The following is a 24,557-nucleotide window of genomic DNA, read 5'->3' on the forward strand; positions in this document are numbered from 1 at the left end:
TTGGTCTGGAAAAACAGCGACTGATTCTAGGATTTTACCGATATACTAGTTTTATCATAACGTTTCTTAAGTGTATGTTTAGCTATGGTCGCTAAATTGTGTACTTATAGGGTTTGTTCTGGGAAAGACATAAGCTCGAATCTCGCTGGGATAAATTTTTTATGCCAATAATTAATTTTGTTGTTTAATGTAATTGTTAATCTAGCTTAATTCATTCAGTCTTATCGATTGTTGAGTCTAGTTCTTCAGTCCTTGATGTTAATTCAGGATGAATTTATAAAAGGTATGGCTGGTATAACTTGGGTCTTATTGTTTATGCTTGTAGCAAAGTGTTTGGATGTTTTTTTCAATATATGTATAAATTTTAGTTTTCAAGTTTCCGAAAACTCTTTAATTGATGTGGTGTCCAAAACTTCATGTAAAAATTTATTGGATGATGTGTAATCAGCTCCAGCAATTATGCGCAGAACTCTTTTCTGTACACCACACAGTCTTCTCTGTAGACCCATTTACAGATGACCAAGCATATAGCAGACTAGCTTTGGTTATTGTTATAGGCTATACAAAGTTTTCTAGTCCACTAACTCAGTGATGGCAACTTGAATAAAGGATCCAAATATTGAAACATAGCAGATCCTTTGGCAGCAATTTTATTTATGCGAGGCTTAAAAGAAAGTCTGTGGTCCATAAGTATTTCCAAATAAATTGTTTCTTTTTGATTTGGAATTACCGGTACTATGTCAAGAAGCTTCAGTTCAAATGGTTCTTGTGATCATCTTTGAGTGAAAATTACTACAGAACTCTTACAGGCATTGATTTTTATTTTCCTGTTTATGAGCCAATTTTATGTCTTGCTTAAGTAACCTTCTAAATTTCTGTATGTATTATGATTATCCATGTCTCTAGTGAATATGACGGATTCATCAGCATATTGGCCAAAATGACATTTTTTGGTACGAGAGAAATCTGCGGTATATAGATATTAAAAAAGTTTAGCTTATAAAATTCCACATTTATTGTTTTTTTCAGGAGAGAATATGTTACTGATTTTCACCTTAAACGTTCTTTCTGTTAGGAAGCTGTTAATGATGTGAACATAGGTATCAGGTAGGTCAGATGTTATTATCAATTTTGTAAGTAACTGTGTTGAATGCTTTTTCAACATTTAGGAAGACAAACTGTGTGTTGATTAATACTTATAGTAGTATTTATGTGATTACATACACGATAGAGTTGATGTGTTGTACTGTGGTGTTCTCTGAACCCAAACTGTTCATTAGGTATGTAAGTTAATTAATATTTTTATTGTGAAATAAGTTTTATCATATTTAATACAGTGGTTTTTCTTAAATTTCCCGGATATAATGAACTCTTTCCTGGTTTTGGGAGTGCAATAACAATTCATTTCTTCTATTCATAGGGGTAATAATTTAATCGAAGACAAGAATTGATCTTTTATTATCTTTCTTCTGAACAACAAATTTAATAATTTCTGGCAAACTTCCAGGACGTTTACTGAAATAATTTTTAAATGTCAATTCTACATCAGGAGTGAAATTATCATTACATTTTGCAAGATTGTTTGTTTGAAGCCTTTGACTATACATTTCTAGCAATAATATCTACTTTCTCTTGATTGCTATACACTACTGTTTCATCACAGATTTATAGCGTATGGTTCTCAGGTCTGGTTCTTTTTCCTGACAAGGTATGACTAATTTTCCTCATTTTGTAAGTGTCTCATTCACATAGAAGTTTTTCATCAAAATTATCCTGTCTGAATTTCGTAAGTTTCTAACTTCATTTTTAATTTCTTTCAGTGCAGTTTTATCTGCACAAATCTTTTATTTCTGCCATCTTCTTCTGAATCTCCTTTTACAGTTTAGAAGTGATTCAAGTTCTATAATTTTATATTGCACTTGTTTATGTGTCTTGTAATGTGTAACTCTTTCGAAGGCATCTTTAATTGTACATGTGTATATTTGAAAAGCTGCATCTATTTCACTTTTAGTTTATTGTCGTATTTCTAGGGATATTGGTAAGAATTTCTTCCTATAATTCGTGAAAAGTGTATGACCTTCGCTCTAATCAATGGTTATTAATACAGGATTGTGATCTGCGTTTAAGTCAGCTGTTGTAAGAGACAGTATGTTTGCAGTATGATGAAATAGAGCTATATCTAGAATATCAGGTGCAAATCTAGCATTGTAAGGGTAAACTGTTGATATGTCCGGGGTTACAATTGCATACCAGTAATTATTTTGAGTGCTGTGAATCTGCAAGACTTTCCACCTTGAGTTCTGAGTTAAGGAGTTCCAACTTTGATGTTTAGCATTTAAATCTCCTAAAATAATTACATTTTGTGTGGTATGTATGAGTTTGTCCAAGTCTGATAAGAGCAAGGATTTTATAGGTTGGTTATACACAGTATTATTGTTGTTTCATGATGATTGAGCAATACAGTTGTGGCACTACATTCAATATTTTCCAGGTTCGAAATTTTAATAGGATTTCACCATGTTTATTTTTCCTTTCAGTTCTGTAGATTTTGTAAAATACCCCCGACTAGGATTTGAACCCAGGTCCACTCATTTCATAGCCAGACGTGCTGACCATTACTCCCAGCAGAGGACAAAATAGTGATTTTTGTAGGGATACTGAAAAGGAAAACAGAAATTAACATTTAGTATTGTAAAATACAGAAGAGCCCTACAACTCAACTGTAGAATACGTTACGAAAAATTGTAGAATTTAAAACATATCTTAAAATACAGTAGAGCCCTACTGCTCCACTATAGAATACAATACGAAAAAATATGTATTTTGAAAACATGGTAGTTAACGTAGCAGTATCCTTAACTGATAGACATATTAACACTTGTGCTTGCACACTGTCTAGACATCCTATAACGAAGTGGAATTTGATTTTGTTTTTTGGCGGTGTGCATAATCTAATTCATAATGGCCTTTTATCTAATACCAAGTGTGATCTCTATCTTCTCATAGCAGGTAATTAGTTCATGAGAAGTTTCTAAGTCTTAGCAAATATGTTGTAACCACTTCGAATAAGACTTTTACAACAGCTAATATTCTAGAGATAAATGCAATATCTTAAATGTCTTTCAGTTTTGATGGATGTGACCAAGATGGAATCTGAGATCAACCCATTGGCTATACATACAAGTGATGACACAGAAGTACCGGATAGTAAGCTTTTCTCAGAGGTAAACATGTAGTGAGGTACTGTATTTGTGATACCTTGGATTTGAAATGCTCTCTTCGAGCTGCAGTATGAACCACTGGCCCAGTGTGTTTAGTTAGATGTTAATAGTCTGGCAGACTGTTTAACTTTTCAAAATGATATAAATGCTATTGAGCTATGGTCTGCTGATAATGGAATGAAAATATAATGAATCGAAAACTTTTGTCATTTCCTTCTCTAGAAAAACCACTTCTCTTAAATTTAATTATACTCTTAATAATATCAGCATTATAAGGAAAGACTGCATTAGAGACCTGGGAGTTCTACTCGATACCAAATTACATTTTCATAATCATGTCAAACATATTTTTATAATCATTCCATTAGAATGCTCGGACTTCTAAGGACTTATTCTTTTTCTACTCCTGCTACTCTTGTAATTCTATACTATACATTAATAATATCTAAACTTGAATATGCATCTGTTGCCTGAAATTCTGTTACTTCTACTGATTCAGTTAAATTGGAAATCACCCAAAGAAAATTTATGTCCCTATGTGCTTTTAGGTTTTTACCAAATTCACCTGTATTCAATTATGAGCGTGCTTGTAAATATTTTAACTTTTCTAGTCTTTATACTAGAAGTCTTGAACTTGACTACTTATTCTTTTGTAAGGCTTTAAAGGGTGATATTGATTGTGAATCCTTCATAAGCAATATCTATCTTCGAGCCCCTTTGAATGGTTTAAGATTTCAAACAATTTTTATACCAATAAGCCGAAATCTATCTCTCCAGTTGTCAGATGCATGACAGATGGAAATTTACATTGTATTAATTCAGATCCGATTAATGTATAGTTGTTTGGTTCTACTTATATTAAGCATACTCACCAAATCACATTCATCTCAATTTCATTCATTTATGTTGTTTTTGAGCTTTTCTATATCATGTATGTTGGAGTTATCCATTTTGTCATTATTGTTTATTTGTATTTGTCTCTAAGTTTAATAATTATTTGTATGCACTGTTTTTGTAATTCCTTGTTCACTGTAAATCTTTTGCTAACTTTTATCTTGTGCTGAACTGTTATTGGCCCCAGGCTGTTGTACAGCACAATAAATATTAGTAAATAAATAAGTAGTAAGTAATAATCAGTTGGTAGAGCAGCTGGCTACGGACTGGAAGATCCGGGGTTCGATCCCAGGTGGTGACAGGAATTTTTCTCGTTGCCAAACTTTCAGAATGGCCCCGAGGTTCACTCAGCCTCCTATAAAATTGAGTACCGGGTCTTTCCTGGGGGTAAAAGGCGGTCAGAGGGTGGTGCCGACCACACCACCTCATTCTAGTGCCAAGGTCATGGAAAGCATGGGGCTCTACCTCCATGCCCCCCAAGTGCCTTCATGGCATGTTACGGGGATACCTTTACCTTTATCTTTACCTTTATTATTATTAATCCACTCTCAGGATTCTTCCTGTTGTGACAGGTAAAATGTAATCTTATGGCTGACCATCTTCGTCACAAGCACAGAGGCACTCTGGATTGTTCATGAAGATTGCTTTATATGATGCCACTGAATATCTTTTCATTGGGTTTTGTAAAGACATTGTTCCCTGCTGCAATTGGCATTGTGGCAGACATTGATCAGAGATTCCTGATCATGAAATGCTCTGCATCTAGACTATTGCCCCTGTGTGACTTGAATCAATAATATGGGTTCTTCATTTTCCGATGTAAACTTTTAACACTTAAATATCATTTTAACACGGTAAAGAAGTTTGCAGTCAATAATATTGCTCACATTGAGCTTGAACATCGATAAAACTTCGGTTTTTCTTCTTAAGTATGCTTCTCAGGTATCGTGGTGAAGACTGCATCAAATATGCAGATGGCACAAGAAAACATTGCAGTGACTGCATAGATAATTTTCTACCTCATACAGTAAAACTTCATTTGCATGTTTTTATATGGGGGTCTGAAGAAAAAGAAGCATAAGTGAGAACAACGTAAAGCTGATGACAATAACATTGAATTAGCATTAAATTTAAAAACATGTGATTATTTTACAAAAAAAAGTCAATTATTGTGGTCTGCTTGCTCCTAAAGAATAAGCAGTGCTCTCAGATTGTGATTAATGTTCCATAATTTGTTCATTTACATCGTGATATGTTACAAAACGTTTCACCATTTCTAAATCAGTAACAGCATCTTTAAAGGAACACAAGATTGTAGGAGGAGAGTATGGGGATCTTCCAATTTTCATGATTTTCAAAATGGGCCTCATCTTAATAATGTGGCAACCGTGCTGGAACAGTCTAGTTGCCTCGGGATTGCGGGTGCATATCCAGCGCAACACGGTGCGAAGGAAGGCGCGGGGAGACGAGGCTCGGGCTTTGGAGGGGGCTGCAGCACGTTGCGTGGTGATGCAGAGCAGAGGGAGCAGGGGGGGAACATCTAGAAACGTATCCCCTGGAAGGTTCGAAAAAGCCACGCTAACCAAAGATTCGAGAACGTGTGATTTAATAAATAAAAGGGCGAGTGAGTCGTCAGTTAGTTTGTCAGTTGTGAGACAGCTAGCTAGTCTTCAAGCCTTGGAGTGAGGTGAACCTGAGTTCGACGTGCAGTGAACTTGAGTAGGTCCGCAACTGTGGCAGTGTCCAGGCGAGTGCGGCGTATCTGGAAGTCTTGGGTTCGAAATGCAGTGAATTGTATCCGGAAGACTTGGCGTTCGATGTACCGTCAACTTGAGTGAGTGAGCTAGAAGAACTAGTGAAGGCGAACGAACTGAGAACTGACAGTTTTGTTTTGTACATTGGAACGTTAGTTGGAATTAGGAGTACATTGTTGTTCTCAATAATACACGTGAATTGCCATTGTCGGTCGGTGGAATGTAATAATGACTACTGTATTGCTGTGTTGAGTGGAATTCCCATTGTTGATGGGTGTGTGTTTCGATTTAGAACTAAAAGTCACATTGTTGTGAATAAAAGTTACATTGAACACGTAATGTATTTTCGCAATGTTACATTTTCGCAGCAAACATAATTTCGAGTAAAATTGATTTTAGAACATACAAATGACAAATATACAGTACCCAAAATAACTCGTCAAGAAAAATATAGCAGTCTTGCTAGGACCTCAGATTAAGTGAAAAAGAAATGCTTAAATGTGAAACGTATGATTTAAGTTTTACTGCATAATGTAAATTGGTTTCCATTATACATTTGTTGATAATTTATTCAATCTCAGATGTGAAGCATTCCCTTTTCTCAGACATGCAGCTGTTAAAATGCGCCCTCTGTTCTGCTCCCAATTAGTATCATAATTTCTACTGTATGGTGCAAGTATTAGTGAATCACCATTGTGCAGACCCGTAACACATGTGAGCGGCATATAGCACACTGCAATATTCATTGTCTCTCTTTGTTCTACAGGAAGGGAATTTATTGGATCTGCACATGGTTAGGATAAAGGAGGAATGCTTGGACTACAGTTACGATGTTACATCTGGGATGAAATCTGAGGAAAATGTAGAGCCAAATAGTTTCACCATGATAAAATGTGAATCTGAGGTAAGTGGGGCTCAGCGGCACTCTGTCACTTCTTTTGTTTATCATCTTCTTCATCTACCAATTTTTAACTATCACCCAGTTCGCCATTGACACTTACTGTACATTTGGTAGTGGTCTTTGGTTTATAATGTGGACAGAGTGAAACTCAGCATATCGTTTGCTACTTACCTGTTTGTTCCAGAATATCCTAAATTTGAACTACCTTGTGACTATAATTTTCAAATTTTAAGGAAGAGTTTTCAACAGTAATCCTTATGGTTTTCAAGGTACAATATGGCCCAGAACTGACTCAGTTTTGTGTCAATGCAAAGGAAGAAGTGGGAGAAGAAAAACACTACAGACAATGCACTTGCGGGTATGGTTTTTGACAAAATTGTGAATTTTTAGGGGAGCCAGTGATGGCTCGCCAAGGAATTAAATCTGATGGGAATGTCAGTTCAACAAATGGTCCATGAATTGGGTGCATTTTCGTACTGCATACAGGTTAGTCACTGTTTGGAAGGACGTGATTTAAATGAAAAGCGTCTGTTTTGTGCTCGGACTCTTGAAAATGTATATAAAAATGAAGATTTCCTTTTTGTTTATTGATGAATCATGTTATGTTGGATGGATACATTAACAAGCAAACAACACGATATCTTGGATTCGAGAGGCCATCCAAGTGTGTTACACATTCTCATTACAGCGATAAAGTCACAATTTCATGTGCAGTTTCAGGACATGGTCTAATTGGGCCTTACTTTTTTGAAGATGAACATGGAAATCTTTTAACTGTAAGTCTTACTTTATTGAAGATGAACATGGCAATCTTTTAACTGTAAACCAGGATAGGTATCACCAAATGATAATTCGACCCTTACGATTCAAGATTTAAGAAGATTTTGTTGCAGGTGACATCTTTCTGCTCACAGTGGTGGCAACAAGATGGTACAACCCCATACACTGCAAGAAAGTCACCATGAGACATATCCTTCACTATATAACAGTGGGAAAAAATGTTCAGTAATCTTCAGGAGTATTACGAAACATGTCTAAGGAATAATGGAGAATTTTACAACATATATACATTACTGGTTGGTACTGTATGTTTCTCAATTAAATATCATGTTCTTTAGTTTCGGTACACTTTATTCTGGGCCATTGTGTACAAGATTCTGGTATGTATATATATATACACAGGATGGATACTAAATGCTGTCTTCAAAGAGAGGAGTGTGATAAAGGATATTGTGGCGATAAAACTCGAAATAAGAACCATCATGGTATGATGATTAGTTGTGAAGATATTAGAGGCAATAACCGCAAGTCACATAGGGTAATGGTTACTTTTTATGCATAGCACATAGTAATTGGAGTTAAATATGAAAAACACAACAACAATGTGATATGTGCGATATGTACCTATCCCTGAATAGGATTTCTTGGCTTAAATACAAGAACTGCGAAGTAATAACTGTCTTCAAGTACTGTATTGTGAGTTCCAGTTCAGTGCAGTGTTCCAGATCAAACTGATGCTACAATACGCATCTGTTTCGCATTGTGAATTAAATTAAGCACATGATGTTTACATTGTGTACATCAAGCAGGCACCAGTTTTCAAAGCATGCTGGGTGACCCACCAAATGTCCAGCATTGAATTAAATCCTAGCAAACCTGTGTGCACGATCCTTGGAATAACGAAATTTTAATTTGGAAGTAAGAGATGTTTGACGAGGACATGTGGGAGTTGCAGTCTGAGCTTATACCCTTGCATACAGAACGTTTTCCTCGGAAATAATACTTGCTCCATTAGACGTTTGGAAAAAAATTGCAACATAGAGTATTGGCTCCTATCTTATTTATGCATGTTTTGATGTGGTCTATTACGTCCTGGTCTTCGAAGGTGGGATTCACTCTGTATATGAAAATTGTTCCTTGTAAGAACATAGATTTCATTTTGAGTTTACAATTTGATGGAAGTCACAAGCCTAGTTATATTGTGAACATGTCACCCAATGGGTCGATTTCTAAAACAACTACTGCTTGGAAATACACGAGTAAACATTTAGACGCGTCTGTTAAAAGTCAATGTGTATTAATGTTCAGTTTTGAATGAAATTAGCGAACTAATATACATTTAATGATTAAATGAAGTAAAAATTGAAATAATATATTTTTAAAGCAAAAAATATATATTTTAAACACTACCTACTTTTTATAGGGAATAATAATTGTTCATCACTCTCAAGGATGAAGTCTTGTTCACCTGCAGAGTTAACTTCACTATCCTCATCCTTTGTCCACTCAAGCACTGCCTCAGCAAAGTTTCCATCACTAACACTAACTTTTTGCGAAGGACCTTGTGTAGAATCCATTGCAAGAATGGAAAAACATAGTCCATTTACACAGACATGCAGTCTACGAGAGCGCTAACAATATAGCTACTATTTGTAATATCTACAGTTACATGAAGTAATTGAATACCACTAAGTGAACTGCGTCACCAGTTTCCCACCAGAAAATAGACAAGCGTTCACTTTCATAGAGTGGTGGGAACTGGTTCATTCCATATTAAAAATTTTGAAGCAGTCTTAGAGAATGCACCTCTGTATTTTGAGGGCTAAGTCAGAAGCAGTGTCTTAAATTTTTACACGACATTTTACTTGCATGTTACACATAATGAATTTTCATTATACTTTCAGAACGTAATTCATTTGTTACCGACATCCCAAGTTCATGATTCTGAGTTATTTACATATGAATGGGTGCATGAATTTACATTAAATTCGTTTGCCAATGCCATACTACAGAACTATTTTCATTTTGTTACACTTATTTCTTTTTATCCAGAGAATCAATGGATAGATTCCTCATCTGCTCTGATTGTCTATGAGCCATACAGTCCCTTCTTCTCTTTATTCTACGGAATTACGGCACTTCTTTCTTCTCACTTTTAATGTCAGTTTAGGAGTTTTGGGTGGAATTCATTCTGGATAATTGTGATGACGACGAGAGCAATTGTGATTGTGGTAGTGGTGGTGATGGTGATTATTATTATTATTATTATTATTATTATTATTATCATCATCATTATTATAGTAGTAATATAGAAATACTGGTTTGGAAAATTGGAGTATTGTATAATAATAATTGACCCCTTAACTGTCTTCTTCCATTAAAACTTCTCTATGGATTCAGTATGGTTTTAATCCATGTCTCCGTACGGAATACGAAGTTGATGTGGTTGTTATTTATTTAATGTGCCATTTCTCTGTTTCATTTGTTATTCTTTTTTCAGGAAAAACCATGTGACCTGGACTTAGCGAAAGAGGAGGTGAAGCTGGAAGTAATGACGGAAGAAGATGAAGTCTTTTCAGATAGGTGAGTGATATGTGGATTTTCACTTGTCACTGACGCAGCTAATGCAGTAGACTTTTGCGCCTGCTTATCCGAAGCTGCAGTCGGACATGGCACAGTGTGATATTTGCAATGAAAACCTGGCCAAAATTCAAATTTCTGAAAGTCATTACTGCCAGTAATGAAATGCTCGCTTTTAAAATTAAATAGATGAGGAATCATGGGCCACACTTTGTTTGTCCCTCCACGTAAACATGAGACGCTGCACTCAGTCTAAATTTTGAAGTCCCTAACGTGCATGTGTTATTAATCAGCACTCACTCCAGCTGCGTTTATTCAGTAGTGAATTCTTGTGTTTCTTAGTAGCAGTTGGAAGTTTTGCATAACGAATCATCCTTGAGAAGGTATGTAGTAAGTACGTAATAAAACATGTTTTGCATTAAACAAAGTATGTGGTCCATATAATTTAACTCGTTAAAAAATATCATTATTTATGTAAGGTTTTATTTTAATATTAAAGAGGGAGAGTCAAAAAGTAACCTTAATAATTGTTTTATTAATTGAATATGTAGAATAAGACTACAAACACTTCATAACTTTTAACATAATATAACAAGAACACTTGCATTGAATGTAGTTAGGTCTATGTTGAAAAGTGATAAAGTGTTTGTAATCTTATTGTACATATTCAATTTATTAATGAAACAATTATTAAAGTAACTTTTTGACTCTCCCTCGTACTTCAAGATCCGTCCCTGTGGTTTTGTTTATAGCATGGAAAGAACAAAGTTTTCTGATATAGTAATAATAATATCACTTATTATTTTTTTATAAATTATTTGTCTGCTGTTGCGTTACATTGTGAGGATTCATTTACTAATCTAGTAAGTTTAATACTCCTACTTTGAATTAATTTTTACTTTATAGAGTCATCCAGAGTCACATTAATGACAAGAAAAGAAATGTATAACATTATGAAGCAATGTAGTGAGAACGATATCAATGAAAAATTGGAATATGTTGAAATTTTTCTAATGACCAGTGAAAAGTTTCCAAAAGAGAAACGTAAAGATTGTAAACACAAATTATCCTATATAAAATCGCAGATGAAACTCATCCACTTAAAAGACGAAGAGATTATTCTTGAGAAACAACTGTTGGTTTCAAGGTATACTGGAGATACCTTTAACTACATATATTCATGCGGATCGGCCATTGAAGACATTCACAGAGTGAAGTAAATGAAATAAATGACGAAAGACTCAAAACTTCGTGAAGACATGGAGATAGAACAACTAACCTATGAGACTCAGCTGAAGTTACGTGCAGTTGACAAAGCAAGTGCCAGCATATTATGGAATCCTAAGTAGAAGCAGAGTGGAACAAAGAACAAAAATATCGTGCAATATAACAAAGCAGACTTCCAAAATTATCGTAGAGAAAACTACTCATTTTGGATAGTAAAGGGCGGTAGTGTAGAAGAATGCTACGTGGAGTTCAAGCAGATTATATTAACAGGAATACAGAAATTTATCCTGGTTAAACATTTATCAAACTATCCTGATCCGGAATATTATAATAAACACGTTCGGAAACTGAAAAGAAAACTAAGGAAATCCTACAGCCAGCGCAAGGAAAGCATTGTAAAACATACAAAATTCACACAACTATCGAAACAACTGCTTAATGCGAAAAATATAGCGCAGGAAAATTACCTAAATAAACTTTCCAAAGGTGAGTAAAATGGGTGGGGGGAATTTTATAAATATGTGAAGAGAAGACGCAAGGAATACTGTTCGAGCCTCCCTCTAAAAAATGACCACAATCAATTTATCGTACAGGACAGCGGAAAAGCAGAAAAGCTAAATTTCTATTATGCCACTGTTTTAGGGATGAGGGTAATAATACCTAACTTAGCTTCTGTGGAAAATACAGGTCAGTTTTCAATCAAGCCTAGGGACATAAGGAGAAGAACCTGTAAATTGAAAAGTCATAAATCAGTAGCACCTCATGGTATCGCTGGAGACATGTTAAAATTGGGAGGGGAAGGCATGATTCCCTATCTAGTGTGTATATTTCAAATATCAATAAACAATGGTACTGTTCCGCGAGATTGGAAATATGCACTAGTGGTACCAATTTATAAGTCAGGGTCTCGCTCAGATACAAAAAATTATAGACCAGTCAGCCTCACCTCTGTGGTTTTCAAACAGATGGAACACTTTATTTCAGCATATCTAAGGCAGCATTGGGATGATTCAAATTGGTTACATAATTGTCATCATGGGTTTCGAGGAGAGTACTCATGTGAAAGTCACATAGTTACTGTATGTCAGGATTTAGCAGATGGAATAGATTCAAATAGTCAAGTAGATGCAGAGATTATTCACTTTTCACGTGCATTCGATGCAGTCCTACATGACATATTGTTGGTTAAACTACTATCAACGGGGGTTGACTTCAGAGTACTGCAGTGGATCAAAGAATTTTAATATGTCTCACTCAGAGAGTATAGGTGGGAGAGGAATTATCGAGCCCAATAGAAATTACTTGCGGAGTCCCACAGGGGAATGTCTTGTGGCCCCTTCTATTCCTGGCTTTTGTAAATGATCTGGCAGTTAACATCTCGTCCAGGGTTCGCTTATTCGTGAATTATTGTATCATATAAAAAGTTATGAAGATACTATTCATTCTTCAGAATGACCTCAATAGAATAAACAATTGGGCAATGACCAACAAAATGAAAATAAATTCTCTAAAGAGCAAAGCAGTCAGCTTTACAAGAAAAAGAAATAAAATAATCGCATTGTATACATTAGAGGGGAAACCATTCCGGAAGTTAACAAATGCAAATACCTAGGAATAACATTTAGCAGCGATCTCGGTTGGGGGGAACATGTTATTGACACTGTGGGAAAAGCATGGAGAGCGTTACACTTTGTGATGAGGGTACTAAGAAAAGGTTCTGATAAATCCAAAGAGATTGCATATAAATCACAAGTTCGTCCAGTAATGGAATATAGTGGTGCATGTTGGGATCCTTACAGGTTAGAACATATTAACACATTGGAAAAGATTAAAAAAACGGGCTCTCAAGCATTGCCATAATAATTCACCATTAAAATGGGACACACTCACGGACAGGAGAACGCGAATTCGATTATGCGCAATGTTCAAAACATACAGAGGTGAGCCTGCCTGGAGAGAAATAAAAACTAGTTTGCAGCCGCCAAATTTCTCTTCAAGGAACGACCACTCATATAAATTGAGGGAAAGGAGACAGAGGACGGACACTGGAAAGTTTTCTTTTCTCATTCGCACTATCAGGGACTGGAATGCTTTACCTGCAGACTTACTAAAGGCTTTACCAATAATTAAAAATGTATTTAAAAATAGGCTTAAGGACTTTACTAATAGATGGTAGTATATTACACACTCTACTTAAAGGGGAGTAATTGATGTTTTGTTACTTGAAGTGTTTTATCAGTGAAGAAGTGTATTGTGTCAGTGAAGTGTGTTTGTGTTGGTGAACTTTTATAGTTTATAGTGGTAGTGCAAAGTATTTGAACAGCAAAATGTTTTTGAAGTGTTAGTGAAATCAAGATAGTATCAGTGAAATGTGTCGCAGTTTCAGTCCAGCGAGTGAGTTGACAGCGAAATGAGTGTAGTGTTGAAAGGTACTTGTGCATGGATGAACAAATCATACTCGTGGGTTTTAGTTCGAACTTAGGGTTAAGATACAAATTAGATTTACTTTAAATATTATTTTAAGTGATCGTGCTTCATTTAATTTGGAATGCTTATTATTATTATTATTATTATTATTATTATTATTATTATCATTATTATTATTATTATTTTTATTATTCTCTAATCGGTTTCCCGCCTGGTGTACCAACCACACCATCCACCAGGTGAGATGGGCTTAAAACCCCTTTCGATTTTACGTACCGTACTTACGATGTCGTCTTAATTAAACATCTGTTACAATTGATTCGATTCAGTGCAATATAGTGATAAGTCGCTTTAATGAGACTACGCATAAGAAAAGATTTCGAACAATGCGTGGTATAATTTAACCAATTAAAATGCATGCTTTGTTCCACTGGACCAGTGCGATTAGTCCAGCAGGTAATCGTGGCGTAAAAATACTTTTATCATAGGCAGTGATTTACCGCATGCGCGACAATACTCTATAACGCTGGCTAAGCATCTATCTACTTAGCAAGCTGGAATTATATTACATTTATGCTAAAGACCATGTATTCCACTGACACTGTTCCTGTTTCGAATTGAATACTCCATAGGAAATCATGCTACAGGGCGTTCATTAGCCCTGGGGCATAACATTATTATTATTATTATTATTATTATTACTATCATTAATTATTATCATTGTTATCATTATTATTATTATTATCATTTACCGAACTAGGTTTTACCTTTTGTAGCGTCCTGACACAAGCATTCAAGGTTGAATTTGAACTCTGAAACTTCAGGATATACTAACTGATAACTTTCCTAACTTGTTTGGGAACGAAATTGCGCTGCCTTGTGATAAGGCCTTTGCAACGCCCCAGTCTCTTAAACGTCATCTCCAAATTCATACCGGTACCTGCAAGAAGTATTTCATATGCGATGTCTGTGGAAAGCATTTCTCACAACTGGGGAATCTAAATATACATACACGTTTACATACAGGTGAGTGACCATTCAAATGCGAAGTCTGTGCAATAGTGGCGAATATTTAGAGGATGCTATGCATGCAGTACATGCCGTATATTGTTTGACAATGTGTGCTCTGTTTTTTTTTTTTTCATACAGATACTGATATCAAGTTTGAAAGTTGCCCATGTTGGACTGCAAACTTATTGTAACTTTTATTTTCAACAATAATGTTGTTTTTATTTCCAAATTTAATCATACACCCGTCAACAATGGGTATTCCACTCAACACTGCAACACAGTAGTCGTTATTGCACTGCACAGAACGACAATGACTATTCACGTGGATTATTGAGAAGAACAACAATATACTCCTAATCTCAACTAATGTTCACAAAGCACTATTTACAAAACAAAACTGTCAGTTCACAGTTCGTTCGCCTTGGTTAGTTCTTCTAGCTCACTCACTCAAGTTCACGGTACATCGAACCCAAGACTTCCAGAGACAGTCCATTGCACTTCGAACTCAAGACTTCCAGAGTCAGTTCACTGCACTTCGAACCCAAGACTTCCGGACGCGTTGTTTCCGCCTGGACTCTGCCACAGTTCCTCACTCAAGTTCATTGCACGTCAAACCCCGGTCTCAAAGGTTGGCTTCCTTACTCGCTTGCTGCTGATTCACAAACTGACTGACCAAACTAAATTGACTTCTTTGCGGCTCACTTGCCCCATTTATTAGATCACACATTCTCGAATGTACCGCATCCCGAAGTTTCTACAACAATCGGTCTCCAGACGTTTCTTTTCTTCTGTCGCAGTCAGTTTCCTTCCCCCTCTCACTGCGCTAAAGCTCGCGTCTCCTCTCCCCGCGCGCCTCCTTTCTCCCCAGACGCGCGCGAACTCTCCGACGTGGCCAGAATGTTCCGGCCTGCTGCACATTGTGTATGAATGACGCTGAAGTCCACCAGGTTAGATTTCACTACGTTATATGCAAGGCATGCATCTCTGGCAAAACTACCGTGTGGCCTCGAGGTGTGTTACTATCTACAGGCTCGACCTTCGCCAATACAAAAGAAAGGAATTTGTAAGGGTGTGAGAACCCGTCAATCTTCTTGTCAGAAAAGCAAATTCCACCCTGCATGCTGTGGAATAACGCACACTTTTCTGCTAGTTAAACCATACACTTTCATGGTTATCCCGACACTGAGACGGAACTATTGTTCACCATTCTAGAAGCCTTGAGTTGTGACTATCCACAATTTGAATTCAGTTAGTCTTGCACAGTGCAGTGTTAAAGTGTTGTTCTTATAGTGAAGTGTGTACTGTTATTTTTTGTAAAGATGGGTGAGTGTAACGAGATATGTGAATGTGACATTTGCAATTCAGTTCAATTATTGAACTTCGTAGAAGAACAAATTATTTTTTCTCAGGACAGACCTGTACCTAAATTAACGAACTTAATAAGCTGTAATAAGAGGGGAATAAACCATGATTTTAACACAAAACTCTATGAACAACACAAGTGGTTAACAGGGTGCGAAGGATTAAAAAAACTATTTTGCTAGACGTGTTCACTGTTCGAAATTTCGGACGTTAAATTGACATGGACCAGTATTGGCTACTCTGACCTCCATAACCTATACACTGCCATCAGCAGACATGAAAAAATCTGTCAGTCATATTAATGCGTATTTTACATATAAAGAATTTGGTAAAGGACGTGTAGATCTTGCACTAAATGAACACGGGCGATTGAAGGTTGAAAACCACAATTCTAAAGAGAAGAGGAACCACGAAGTACTGAAGTGTTTAATAAATGTCGTGTGTTTCCTCGATACTCAGGAACTTCCATTTCGCGGGCATCGCGAAGACCTCGATTCACTTAACCATGGAAATTATATTTACCTCATTAACTTGATAGCTGAGTATGAAAATTTGCTAACTGAGCATCTTAGCAGCTCAACAATTGTTTCTGGCATGTCCAGCGACATTCAAAATGATATAACACAATCTGTTTGTAACGTTCTATTAGGGTCCATCAGTAAGGAAATTCAAGCTGCTCCTTTTATAGCCATACCGTTAGACGAAGCCTCTGATGTGTCCAACAAGTCGCAGCTTTCTACTGTTATCAGATACGTTTCTCCATCTTCAGGAGAGGTTTCTGGGTTGTACAGACATAAGTAAAGATCGTTCTGCAGTTCATTTAGCTACCCATGTCATGACAGTAGTTAATGCACTGAATTGTTCCAAGAAAATTGTAGTTCCGGCATATGACGGGGCTGCAGTATTTTCTGGAATGCTGGGTAATACACAAACGTTGGTTAGACAGTCTTTTCCAAATGCCCTCTTTGTCCATTGCCTAGCCCATAGGCTTCGTCTAGTTCTCACTCAATCTGTTCACTACATAAAAGAGTGTTAAATATTTTTCAGTGCCATTAGCAGTCTAACGTCTTTCTTTTCACATTCTACTAAAAGAAGTCAGTTGCTGAACGAAATTGCTGGCCATTGTTTACCCAAAGTAGCATCAACTCGTTGGAACTATAATGAAAGATTGATCAGGGTAATCAAAAGCGAGAATGGAATTTCTTTGCAGTTTTTAATTCAATTCTAGAAAATCCAACTTGCTGGGATGGTGATTTTGTTGCTGCGTCCGAGGGTTTCCTTATTTTTTTAGAGGATTTCACAAACTGTATTCTTCTCACAGTTTTTTTCCGACATTTTTTATCTTATGGAGCACCTTTATAAGATACTCCAAGCTAAGCACATGGACATTGAGTTTTGCTCTAAGGAAGTGATGGGACTGAGTAAACTCTTGTTGGAGATCAGAAATAATTTTGATGATTGTTATGATCGCAGTGTTGTGATGGCTGGTCCACCACAGCCTCGAAGGAAAAAGAAAGGGGTGTTGTTCTTGACACCTCAGCAGATCCAACACTTTCCTTCCATATAATCTATGTCGAAATTTTAACAACATTACCATGCAAATGAACACACTATTTGAAAATATTGCGTTGCTAAAATCCATTGAACTTCTTGATTCTTCGAAGTTCTTGCAGTATGAAAATGAGTTTCCCACGTCTGCTTTAACCAGCCTCCAAGAAACGTACGGCAGCTATTTTGACACTGTTTCTTTTCGAAGTGAGTGTAATGTCTGCTTTAAGAAACCTACGTTTCAGAACATGAAAAATATCCGCGAAATTCTAAACCATATAACTTCAAATGGACTCCAAGAAGTGTTGCCCGAATTGTATAATTTGTGCAATCTCATTCTTACCATTCCTGTAACAGCTGGGGTAGAATGATCGTTTTCCACACTGAAACGTATCAAAACCTATGCCCGCAGTATGATGAGTGAAGGCCGTTTAAGTGGACTTGCCATCATCTCCATTGAAAAGGAGATGTTAAAATCAATTAAGACAATCTCAACTTCAAAGTCCACACCTGTGGAGTAACGGTCAGCGCGTCTGGCCGTGAAACCAGGTGGCCCGGGTTCGAATCCCGGTTGGGGCAAGTTACCTGGTTGAGGTTTTTTCCGGGATTTTCCCTCAACCCAATACAAGCAAATGCTGGGTAACTTTTGGTGCTGGACCCCGGACTCATTTCATCGGCATTATCACCTTCATTTCATTCAGACGCTAAATAACCAAGATGTTGATACAGCTTCGTAAAATAACCCAATAAAATAAATAAAAAATAAATTAACTTCAAATTTTTATGATGCAGTTATTGAGGAATTCGTCAAGGAGCAGCGGCCGAATTTCATGTATAAATAGAGCGGTGAGTAATGAAAATAATTAACATTTCTTCTATTATACGAAATATAAATTACTTTTGAATAAGCTAATACGAAATAATAATAATAATAATAATAATAATAATAATAGTAATAATAATAAACATCTCTACCAATGTCCCATCCCGTCAAAGAGAAATTATGGTAATTGATTAGTGCATGCCTTGGCCTTGACCTCTCGCTTCGCCACTGCTGTGCAAATTGTTTCTCGCAATTTGATCAACTTAAAACTCATTCACTCCTTTACAAAGGCGAGAAACCATTTAAATGCGATGCATCTGGAAAGTGTTTCTTGAATGTGGGATATCTGAAACGCATCCACTTAGGTGAGAGGCCTTTTACATGTGAAATTTGTGAATTGTCCTTCCCGTTGAATGAATACAACATATACGGTGACATACGGGCGAAAGGCCTTTTGAGTGCAGCATATGTGAAAAATCTCTCCAGACCTAGCTAACTGAGGATGCGTGCAGTAGTGCATGCAAGGGATAAGTGTTTCAAACGCGATGTTTGTGCAAGGCGTTTCTCACATTCCGGAAGTCCCAGAAGGCACTTGCGCCTTCATACTGACGACAGACGATTGAAATAAATTATTTGTGAAAAATATTCCTTAGAATTGAAATATATCAAATTTATTCACGCCAACACACTGATGTGATTGAATATATATGTCATGTCTGGAGAATATGCTTCACGTAAAAAAATTGCAAATGGCATTCCTCTTGGCTTTGGTTCATATCTCAGACATTTTGCTTATTCATTATTCTTCTAAACTTTGGTTAGTAACATCATACAAAGAGAACCAAATCTGATTTGAGGCTTCACATTGACCAATGTGATACGAGGATTTTGCCTGTCTGCACATTGCTCCAAGTGTAGATATATTCCCTATGGACTCCAGTCCTGGAGAATAGCTGTTGGTAAAAATTGAACTGGGTTTTCAACTGTTCCCCTTTCTTTACCTTTTTTATTTTATGGAGTGACACATGTATCTCCGAAACTTTTAATGTTTCTAAATCTGGGACACTGGGAGAATCTCGCAAAACATAGAATCAAGTCCTTTGACTCTATGGAGACAATATCAGAGTTCTGGCTGGCATATTAAAGGAACTTATACTTTTGGCGAATGTTTACCCCAGGTCCATATATCATTAGTTTATATTCTTAGGCGATCAGCTTCTCTTTAAAGAAAAAGTTGGCCTTTCATTAGGCTACATAAATATTCCTGAGATGTATTTGTGTTTCAGTAATTGCTTGTAGTGTTGAACTATACAATTGCCAGTTAAATGTAAATTTCATGAGTGTAGGATGTAGAGGAGCATCTAAATTATTTATAGACAAATGAATCACTACTGGATGATGATCTGCATTTAATTCATGTAATACAGAAGCCTCTGAACACAAATCAGCAAGGTTTTCTTACCAGAAAAAGATGTAATAAGTTTGGAGTGCTTAAATCTTGTAGATTCATTGGAGTAAACAGCTTGTAGAGTAAATTGATAAATTACATCGTGGAGTAATTTACCTGTGAGATTGGTCATATTACTTCCCCATCTAGGATGTTTAATGTTAAAATCATCACCGATGAGAAAATATGTCTTCATGATATGAATAATGTCCCAGAAATGCGCCATAGTTACTCTATTTGCAAGGGCAGAATAAAATGATACAATTTGTAATTCATTGCCTTCAAAGATGATTTGTATGCGAGCAACTTGAATTTCAGGTTTAATTATAGGTACAAGTTCACTGTGTTTTAAGTCTGATTTGATAAATATCGCAGAACCCCCTTTTTTCACACCACTGGGATGATCTGCTCGATATGCAATATAGCCAGGAATTCTGAAGTGATTTGATGTGTTAGCTTGGTTTCCATTGCTAACAGTATGTCAGTGTCATGGAAATTAAGGAACAAGAGTAGTTCATGATAGTTATTGCTAAGTCCTTGCAATCCATGTGCAAATGTGTATTGTTTATTAGAGATATTGTTCATTTTCTGTTAACAAGAACAGGTAAAATTTGAGATAACGAGTTATTAGAGGATGTAGCAGAGATAAACGAGAATCTAGCTTGTAAGAACTTCTTCTAGCTGATTTACCTTTGATGCACCGAAGCTCTTTAGTTGTTTCAGCACAGGAGTTTTGATTAAATGTTATTTTTAGGACCAAAAGCAGTGGAAAATTCACATTGGATAAGTTTATACGAATTGGAAAAGGATTTATATTTATATAAATATTTCTCTTATATAGAAATGAAGACGTTGCTTTCTGGAGCTTTAAATGTTCAGAACAGCCTCTGTAACTAGCTGTGTGCTGTCCTTTACAATTTACGCACGTTGGAGGTACAGTATTACATTTGTTACAGTTTGAATTGGGATCAGTTCCATCGCATTTAACACACCAGGCCCTTTTATGACAGTAGTTTTTACTATGACCATATTCCTGGCAGTTCATACATTGTATAATGCGTCCCTTAGCATTAGGAGGCTCTGCTTTTATCACACGTCGTTATTGTATAACATTATTTTCAAAATTCACAAATGCTCTGCTGTACGACAAACTGCTACTTAATTCCATGTGCAGTTCCCATAGCTCAGGAGCTTCCGAAACATAAAGGAATAAAGTGATACACTGGTATGTGGTCTGTGGTCTGCAGCGTGAATGGGAGAAAATGGCTACAGTAAGTGATGTTATTTACGAAAATAATAATTACTAATACTCATTGTAAATCTAGTGTATCGATTTGTAGTTATTCAAATGTGGGTAATGGTAAACAATATATGGATAAATGTTTACATGTACATTAGAGGGAAGAAAAGGAAGAGAGACCCCAATAATTGGAGGAGGAACCTTGCAAAACTTAAGCGAAACAGCGGCAGAGGTTACGTTTCTCCCATAACTGGAAATGAAGTGAAGGAAAAAGTGTTCAGGAAAGTGAATAAATGTTGCAGAAAAAGGTACAGTATATTTTGTTTCATATTTTCTTATATTCAAGCCACAGTATTCAAAGAGAAGATGAATCAAGACGACTGTAATATTTTCGTTAATGTTTGTAATTTTTTTTTTCAGATGCTTTGAGATTATTAATTATGAAGAACAAAAGGATTGCTTCACAGCATTTTGGGATACTGGGGACAAATTACATCAAGATGCTATGTTACTGGGCTATATGAAGAATAAAGAAAAGGTTTGCCAGAAACAAAAAATAACAAAGGAGAGAAATTATGTGTGGGGTTACTCCATCAATGTGAAGAATGATAATAAGCGTGTTTGCAGGCAATTTCTACTCTCCTTATTCCAAATATCAGAAATGAGATTAAGGACAGTACAGAATTCTTTTAAAGCAGGTAGGTTAAATGTTTTTGAAACCACTTACATGTTTTGTCTTATCATTTATTATTAAATGAGGAATTAAATGACTTTCACTTCAACATTCTGTACAGGTGGTGTTCTAGAAGAGCGTAGAGGAAAACATGCCAATCGTCCAAACAAAATAACTGAAAATGTGTGGCAACTCGTGAAAGAGCACTGGAAACAGATTCCTCATCAAGAAGCACATTATAGCAGATCGAACACAGCCACAAAATATTTTGACAATCCTGAATTGAATGTTGTGAAGTTGTACAATGCGTTCAAGCATTACTTTTATGACAAGTCAGGTGAACCATTGAAAATGGGTTATAGTGCCTATCACAAATATTTCAGGAAAAACAGTGAATACTCTTTTAGATAGATAAGAACAGACTCTTGTGATTATTTTGCAGAATGTGAGATATCTTAGAAAGCAAACTCACAAATTAATTGTAAATTACAATATATGTAAGTACATGCCACTGAGTTAGCTCTGTGGTAGCGTGTCTGTCTCCAGACTAACTGGCCCAGGTTCGATCCCCTGTGGGATCAGGCATTTTCATATAAAATTTCTACCTCAGGACTAGGAGAGATGGCAGTGCACAACTTCTAATCTCTAGATTGTGCATCAATATGCCTGGCTTAAATCTCAAATGTCTCCACAGTGCATATGAAGTAAAGGTATATGTCATTGTTGATAGTGATTAGTCCGTCAGACAGGGACGTTAAGCCTGGCTGCCCCCTTGGTGCTATTCGACAGGGGTAGGCTATGTGCTGGCACCAGGTTTCCCCTTCTCCATTCCTTATCATCATCATCACTCATTTCGTACACTACACTTACATGAACACTTACATATACACTTATTCTAGTACTTATGTACTATAACTCTCCACAGATATACATCATGTACAACATGGCCCCGAAGTGGTGTGCAACTAGAAAAATGGGTCACAATCCTGCCCTCTATCACAATATGCGGAATTCGAATCAGGTAGAGTGAAGTGAGTAAGCATTAGATACATAGCCTACATATATGTAAGTACCACAGAGTTCAAATGTAGGCTACTCGTGCTTGAATTTGATTATGCACAGAACCTTCCATTATCTCGTCTAAATATACTACTGTAACTGCTCATTTCAGCATATGATTGCTGTCATTGTACACATTCAATGAACACTTTCACAAAGATGCACGTTGTAGGTACTTTATATTGTACGGCAGAATCTGAGTAAAATAAATCTTAATTTAGTATAAGTGCCCCCCCTCCCTCCAAATATATACAGGATGTCTCAGGAGGAATGTAAAATACTTTAAGATAATGTAGTTTGAGTTAACCTACATCGATTTAACCTGTTATACCTATGTCTGAAGTCTAACAGTTAGGGTGAAATTAAGGGGAAAAATACTAGAATGCCTTGCAGTTCCATATGCTATACTTTGACGTGATACACCAGATCATTTGCACAATGCAGCTTCTGAGTACTGCAACGCCAGCGAAACACACAACTGAATACACGTCCACTTGACATTTAATTTGTGTATTCGCGTAGTGAATAATGCCGACATACTTTTTGTGTATGGATTTTGTGATGGCAATGCATTGGCTGCGGTTGAGGAATATAGACGACGTTTTCCCAATCCATGTGTTCTACTAGCTGTCTTTTTTTCCCGTGTTTACCGGATTTTATCTAATACTGGCAAGCTGCTAAGTGTTTCATTGACGTCAGAAAGAGAACCGGTACTGGCATCTGATATGAATTTAAAATTCATGGAATCCATAAAGAAGGCAACCTTAGTAATTTGTCTTGTGTAATTATTTTATTTTCTTACTGAGTTTTTATTTAATTATGAAATAAACCTACCGAAACAATACAAGATGCAGAATTTTCAATACGATAATGTATTATATTACAATGTTCTAAACGTAGAAATAGCTACGTCTATAATGCCTCCCTCCATTTAAATATTCGACAATCGATTACTTCCCAATTGTTACATTTCGGACTTAGGTAGATCAGGTTAAATCGATTAGTTTAACTGAAACTACATTATCCCGAAGTAATTTATATTCCTTCTGTAACACTCTAAATAATCATATTTGTGTTGCAATCACAATAAGAACATTATCATGGAGTATTTTACACATGACCACCTAGAATCTTAAAACTAGAGATTGAATATGTTTTCCCTGTATGAGGGCAATCTTTCAGAGAATGGCAAATATGGTAAGCTTCTTAAGGAAAAGGCATGATTAAATGTGGTTCTAATTGAAAATTTTCAATTGTGAATAATACATTACATAAAATTTAACACATACTTATGCCTTGTAGATTGCTATGAATCCATTTTTAAAGCTTTGGTGCACAGGGTTTTTTTCTCATCAGTGAATGGGTTGGATCTATAAGACCCATACGGAATTTTTTTTTTTTTCTCTCTCACAGATGGCAAGAGCTGATCATTTGTAACACTCAGTACCTTCGTGTTGAATCACATTCTGTATTCAGACACACTTTTAACAAAGAAGATAATTTTATCAGAATTAGGTTTCTGGATAATCCACTATGTCTTGGAACTTGACATTTCCAACTTCTCGTAACTACATACAGGTTCCATTATCAGGGCAGACAAGGTAAGGGCA

At 36.2% G+C, this 24,557-nt stretch overlaps 1 protein-coding gene across 4 annotated transcripts in view; it reads left to right on the plus strand.

The window, feature by feature from the left end:
- The window catches only part of LOC138710248 (uncharacterized), a 37,772-nt gene extending 13,537 nt beyond the window's left edge, over positions 1-24,235 (plus strand). For 2 of the 4 annotated variants that reach the window (XM_069840943.1, XM_069840941.1), the window contains exons 2-7: positions 3,127-3,224; positions 6,636-6,773; positions 10,051-10,133; positions 21,374-21,523; positions 21,636-21,913; positions 22,010-24,235. In XM_069840943.1, the coding sequence (XP_069697044.1) occupies positions 3,132-3,224; positions 6,636-6,773; positions 10,051-10,133; positions 21,374-21,523; positions 21,636-21,913; positions 22,010-22,299 (1,032 nt within the window). In that variant the 5' untranslated portion in view covers positions 3,127-3,131 and the 3' untranslated portion in view covers positions 22,300-24,235. Of the gene's footprint in view, positions 1-1,029; positions 1,108-3,126; positions 3,225-6,635; positions 6,774-10,050; positions 10,134-21,373; positions 21,524-21,635; positions 21,914-22,009 lie in introns of all 4 variants that reach the window. The other 2 variants (XM_069840942.1, XM_069840944.1) reach the window with 2 other exon arrangements.
- The last annotated feature ends 322 nt before the right edge of the window (positions 24,236-24,557 follow it).

Source organism: Periplaneta americana, chromosome 12 (assembly GCF_040183065.1).
Source record: "Periplaneta americana isolate PAMFEO1 chromosome 12, P.americana_PAMFEO1_priV1, whole genome shotgun sequence".
NCBI classification, from domain to species: Eukaryota; Metazoa; Arthropoda; class Insecta; order Blattodea; family Blattidae; genus Periplaneta; species Periplaneta americana.